The sequence below is a fragment of the Ipomoea nil genome, unplaced genomic scaffold (genome assembly GCF_001879475.1).
Source record: "Ipomoea nil cultivar Tokyo-kokei standard unplaced genomic scaffold, Asagao_1.1 scaffold0268, whole genome shotgun sequence".
Classification (NCBI taxonomy): domain Eukaryota; kingdom Viridiplantae; phylum Streptophyta; class Magnoliopsida; order Solanales; family Convolvulaceae; genus Ipomoea; species Ipomoea nil.
In genome coordinates, this window is record NW_017616696.1 from 4,341,992 (window position 1) to 4,348,645 (window position 6,654).

Consider the following 6,654-nt stretch of genomic DNA (forward strand, 5'->3'; position numbering starts at 1 on the left):
GCTGAAATGATATCAACAGGGAAAGAGAAGAGGTGTTGACTAAAGTGATCTACTATAGCATAGCATCTAATATATATATATATATATATATATATATAAGCATACAGGTAAAATATACATAAACCTAGTATGCATACACACAGTCAACTACATCATGTGTAATCCAACAAGATATCAACCACAAAGTACACAATCTTGGCTCTAATTTCCAAAATGAGCCTCTGACAAAAACAGAATGTTACTCCATGCCACTTTTTCCAGTGTATATATGGACTTCAAGTACTACAAGTCATTTTTCTAACCATTAGTATTAGATTATTGTTTTGGAACCTGACAACAAGGAAATCATCATGCCATATATATATATATAGACTCTTTACCATTATTTATGCAAGTTACCCATTAAGGAAAAATTGTATACTACATGATTGTTTGGAACTTTTCTAGTAAACTACAGAGTACTAAACAACTCAAAATAAATTCTTAGAGCCATAAATCCCAACTTTTATGTTTCTTCTAATAGAAGGGTTAATAGGTATTCTAAACCATATGTTCAGTCAATGAGTATTCTAATACACACACACACTTCAAATCTCTAGATAACTGATTGAAGTGGTCACATCCCACAGCCAAACAATGAATTTAACTTGCAAAGCTTATTTCTTTAATTTTTTGTACTCATCTTCCAGTTCCAATCACATGCTCAGCTCTTCACAAATACATGAAAATAAATCAGAACCTTAATCATCACAAGCAGTCCAATCTCCAAAATTTCATAGCCAAATCAACTCAGAGCTCACTTCTCTGGCACATATACAAAGAAAGCAATGAAATTCATGCATGGGTATCTCAGGACCTACAATGAACTTCTATGAAAGGTCACTCACTCTAGAAAGTAAACATGAAAAGCATGCAATATTCACGGCTTTGTGATCTGACAAAAAATTATACATCATTTACAAATCATTGAAGTAAGGAAACTTACTATTTTTTGTGTGTAAAAGCCAAAACGAAGCAGTGTAAATTCTATTGAACTTCATCAAAGGTATACTATGCAACAAAACTTGATCAAATACAATGCAATTAGAATTACATGGACAAAAGAGACATACCTATAACAAGAAAAAATTTATGATGACATCCTCCATGACACCAACCATTTTCTTTAGTATGATCAGTAAAATAAACCCCCAACTAAAACCTTTTGGGATCAGTGTTGATACTGGACAATATGTGATTTATGATTACTTCAGAACTCCTTTTCTTCTATGCCCTTTCAGATTGCTGGGAATGATTGATACAGAATCGACACAAAGCCCACCTTTTGAATGTGTGCAATCAATCTGTTTCATTGAAAATCTAACCTCAGTTTCAAGATCTGATCCACTAACAATGAATTCTCCAACCTTGTACTCTATCCAGTACCCACGCTTGCGATACCCATTTACATCATCCTGTACAGCATCATCCAAGCAGCACTCACTCATGGCATGCTGTCCATCCGAAGTAGAGAACTCGAATCTCACTGGTTTTATATGCCAACCATGAGTATGTTCAAAATTGCAAACTCGTCTGCCTAATCTCTTACTGAATCTTCCAAGATGAATCCTGAATGATAGAGTATAGATATCTGGAGGAAAAGGAAACCTCACCACTCCATCAACTTCAAACCACCATATTTGCTGCAAATAGGCCACAACATGGAATCTAAAACAAAATTGATTAAAAAAATAATTATTGCAAAATCTACTGAAGTAATTGTATTGCTTACCAAAACAGTCCAATAAACATAAAAGAGGTTTGTGAAGTTGAAGTTCATAACTGATAGTATTCTCAATTAAAAAAAAATCCCGTTACATTAGCAACATAAATTTGGTTCACTGATGGAAGATTCTTGGCATCTAGAATAAAGAAAGTTAAGACGTCAAATTTCAAACAGTTAATTCCATGAAATCAGATGGCAGTCAGGCACATTCATATCCTATAGAGTGCGCAGATGAATTTCACAAAGTCAGGATGATCTGAATCAGGCAAACACATTCATACACATAGTGTTGCACTTAGAATCACTTGGCAGAATCCCCTAAGGACAGCAATATTCTGAAGTCCACAACAGTATCATCTCTTTCTTATAAAACTTGGAAGCATTTTCAATCTTAAAATGTAAGAACAAACTGGAATTGATTTCACAATAAGCTCTCTCTCTCTCTCTGTAAATGCAATCCAGAGAGACAAGAAATCCCAATAATTAAAAACATATTTTATATATAAAAAAAAAAAAAAGTTTAGGGTTTAATTATACATACCCTTCCACCATAGTTTTATTTCAGCTTAATAAATTTGCCACTACCCACAACATCCAATATCCTGACATACTACTTTTCACTAACAAAAGTTCTTAGGATCAAGATTATGGGATTTCATCATCTCAGTTATATTCTCTAAAGATAATCCGAAACATGTCTGTTTTAAAGTTAGTCATAAATCTAAATAAAGGAAAAGAAAAACATAAATACAATAATAGAAGCTCATAAGAGTACTATGATACTTCAAAAAGGCTCAACTAAACCAGTTGGGTTGTGCTCCCTTTCAAAGAAAAGGTTGAGTTTTATCAACTCTCAACATCTTGGAACTTCAATTTCCACCTGAACACAAGCCTAGAGACTTTAAACACAATAATATGTTTATGCAGTCAACTGCTATCATGATAAATAGAGTAATTTGGATAAGCTTGATATTCATTGCCCTTACACAACCATCATGACTTCAAACAGGGTACAACTTACTTGAGCAGCACTTTGTAATTGATTCTTTCTCACGATTCCACAACTTAAAGTTGACAGCCAACATCAGATCATGATGACATAGATATGCTTTAAGCCACAAATATCACCAAGCACCATCACCAACTCAAACAAATTATATCTATGTCTTCTTTCAAGTGCAAACATGTATCAGGAAAAAAAGGATCCTAAACAACACATATATTTAGCTTTGCATATTATTTTCAATCATATAACCATGACAAATGCAGGATGCATTGTGAATGGAGAAAGAAAAAGGAGTTTCAACAGACTTATCATCTACACATAAAGAGACAAAGTATTACCATCAAATATTAATGAGCTCTCTGCAGCAAATTCAGAATATGATTTCTAACCAACTTGATTATTCCCAATCATTTTACCACATCAGAACAAAGTAGATTAAGTCCAAGTGTCTAACCTAGATTCTTCTGTAGGAAGCCAGTTCCAATATCTCCTATCTTCAATCCCTGTTATGGTCATTGCTTTTGCAGAGATTGACATGCAAATCCTTCCAGTAACCCTATCCAGCCATACTTCCTGTGGGTTCAACACATTAAAAAGAATACAACAGTGAGATCATGAATCACTCTGGACCTCTAAATTTTAGTTCTGAAGTTAGAAAGCAAGATTCCATTACTAATAAGCAATTTAAATCTGAACTTTGCAACAATCATGGTCTTATGTTTCTGTATAGAACCTTCCCCAACCTTGAAGGTTCAGGTATAGCGCATAGAAGAAATATAAATTTTGGGTATGCAGATAGCTACATAAAGATAATCATCTTCAGATATACCACCACCACAACCAAAGGATATCTCTAGTACTAGCATTTCAAAAAATACATGTATATATATCAAAGCTTTGCAATCTAGGCCATGCACCAAGGTATAACCTCAGAGTAGAACTGAACAAACTTCAGAGAAAATAACAGTACGGACAACTTGAACACTTATCTGAATAGTATATCCCAAAGAGAGAAAAATTATAAATTAAAAAAAAAAAAATCACTCAAGATTTTCACAATATTTCAACTGCCTAACCAAATCCCTAATAGTCTTTTTCCTTCAAAGGAATCTAACATCGAAATTGGAAGTTTTGTAAATAAGAACTCCCAATTCTTGATTAAAGGCATAGAAGTCTAATCTTTGAACTTTTCCTCGTACGTAAAATGACAGTGGAGAAACTAAAGCAAACAGCTAAACAAGAAATTACATGCCTTATTGGCGTCATCGAAGGGGACAGAGCGAGAGAAGAGCGCAAAGATGTCTTTCTTGCACAGCCCTTGGTATTTATCTTCAGGCAAAAGGTCGAGCAACTGTTGGTAGTTAGCGGGCAGCTTGGCTTCCCAGACGGCGTCAGATGAGGCGGCGCCGCGGAAGGCGCGGTTGAGCCGAGCCAAGTTGCAGATCTCCGGTGGCGTCAGGTGCAGGAAAACGCAGGCAACGCAGCTCTCGGGTATGTCCCCTAATCCCGGCCCGCCGTTGGCCGACCCGTTCTCCGTTAGGTTCGATAACGACGCGCCCATAAGGCCCCTGTTCTTTAATCAATACCGCCCTTTTTTTCTGGTATATTCTGAAATGAAAATCTGCTCAATTATCGGTGTGGTGAAGGCGACGCCGTGAGCGGTGGTGCGTGGTGGCGGAGAACGTGGACGAGGCGAATAATATATAATGGGAGGCGAGAGAATTTTCTAAACTACCTTTTTTCTGAATTTCTTTTTATTTATTTATTTATTTTTATTTTTTCAATTGACAGATTTCTATGTTTTTATCTTATGTCAGTTATCACGTCAAATTCTCCCCATTTTCATATCCTCAGCCCTCAACGAATCTATCTTTGCTTGCAAGTTGCAACTTCAGCTTTGTTAGTACTCCGTCAAATTATAAATATATTTTATGAGTTTAGATAATTTCATATATTAAAAAATTAGTGCGTAAATGTTACATTAAATTATTAAAATATATAATAATGCATTAAATAATATATAACAGTGTTACTAATTTGGTTTGACTTGAATCACAAAAATTCAAACCATATTCGATCTTATAATTGCATTAGTAATCTGTTTACTAATTATTGCAAGTTAGTGCATTTTGAAAACTCATTTTAATTATTAAATATATAATGGCCTTGTTTGGTAAATGGCTGTTAGCTGATTGTGTTAATTAGAGGGTATCACTAGTTGATAATATTAGCGGTTGTAGAAAAGTGTTTGGTAAATTAGTTGTTAGTTGATAGTTGTTTGGTATAATTTATTTTCTGAAAAAGTTATTTAGAGTAGCTTTTTGAATTTTAGCATTTTGAAGTTGCAAAAAGTTAATTAATCAAACACTTATAATGATATTTTAACTAAATTAAACAATTAATAGTGATCAAATAAGCCAAAATTCGCCTATAGACTAATTTTTTTACCAAACAGGGTCAATATAATTTTAATTTTTATTTCGATTCTCTTATTCAGGTCAAAATACCCCCCTTTCGCTCTCATTTATAATTAGACAAATTTTCTAATGAGACCGTCTCACTAGTCTTAATTATAAGAGATGTTGAATCAAGAGAATTTGGATGTTATGGTATATAGAGTTAGTAATACTAGTATTTTCGCCCGTGTGATGCACAAAATGGATTGAATACTTGGATCGATATATAATTATTTAAATTAGAACATCAAATATTATATAGTGAAATTGAATATATGGTTTGGATCTTTTATGTGTTTTAATGTATGTTATCATTGTTTGAATTTAAGCAAATAATTGCTCAAATTAATAGCTAATGTGTAGATGTACGCATGCGGTGCTTTAACTTTTGAGATTTTATTTATCATTGTTTAGTATATTTTTTTATAAATTAGGCAAATGTGCTCGTTTTCTAGCAACTCAGTTATAGGAATGAATGACTATCTTAATTCATTTGTATGAAAGATATATTTTTGTCTAGATATATAACAATTTTGTCATTAAAAAAAAACATAATATCACCGATTGTATTTACACATTATTAAAACCTCTTTATAGATGACATTGGTAGTATCAACACAATCTTGTCCATACAATCTTGTCCATCATCGTCTAGAGCTAATACATTCAGTCAATGGTAATTAATGATAGAATTTTAGTCAATTAGTGATCCTTTTATATTTCAAGTCAATTAGTAAAATCAAATTCATTTGTAGCCATTATTATTATTTTTTTATTTTTAGCCAATTAGAATATCATATGCAGTGATATTTGTACATAATTTTCGTTCCTATAAGCGGTTTTTTTACCAAACAGGGTCAATATAATTTTAATTTTAATTTCGGTTTTCTTATTCAGGTCAAAATACCCCCCTTTCGCTCTCATTTATAATTAGACAAATTTTCTAATAAGATCGTCTCACTAGTCTTAATTATAAGACACGTCGAATCAAGAGAATTTGGATCTTATGGTATATAGACTTAGTAATATTATTTTCTGTAAACTGTTTATTATCATTTTGCTATAAAATATTACATTTATGTTATAAAGTATTATATATAAGGCTTAAAATACTTCATTATATCTGCAATTTTGTCTATAATAGTTTTTTTTTAATACATACATTATTTATACTATAAAGCATTATAGATAAGGTTTAAAATAGTGATGATATCTCCAATTCTATTATGTTATTACTTTATTCTATGCAAATTGTGTATACTACAATTATACTATAAAATATTATATTTATTATATAATATATTATATATAATGTTTAATGTATTGATTATATCTGCAATACTATTATTACTCATTTTTATTAGATCAAATATGTCTTATGAATTAAGACTCGTGATACGATCTCACAAGAAATTAATCGTTGCAAT

At 32.2% G+C, this 6,654-nt stretch overlaps 1 protein-coding gene across 1 annotated transcript; it reads right to left on the reverse strand.

Annotated features, from left to right (window-relative positions):
- Nucleotides 1–896: 896 nt before the first annotated feature.
- Nucleotides 897–4,332, reverse strand: LOC109149308 (F-box protein PP2-A15). Its single transcript, XM_019297025.1, has 3 exons — nucleotides 4,024–4,332; nucleotides 3,226–3,344; nucleotides 897–1,707 (listed from the first exon to the last, which is right to left on the reverse strand). The coding sequence occupies exons 1-3, from the start codon at nucleotides 4,330–4,332 to the stop codon at nucleotides 1,245–1,247; spliced, it is 891 nt and encodes a 296-aa protein (XP_019152570.1). The 3' UTR covers nucleotides 897–1,244.
- Between the last annotated feature and the right edge of the window lie 2,322 nt (nucleotides 4,333–6,654).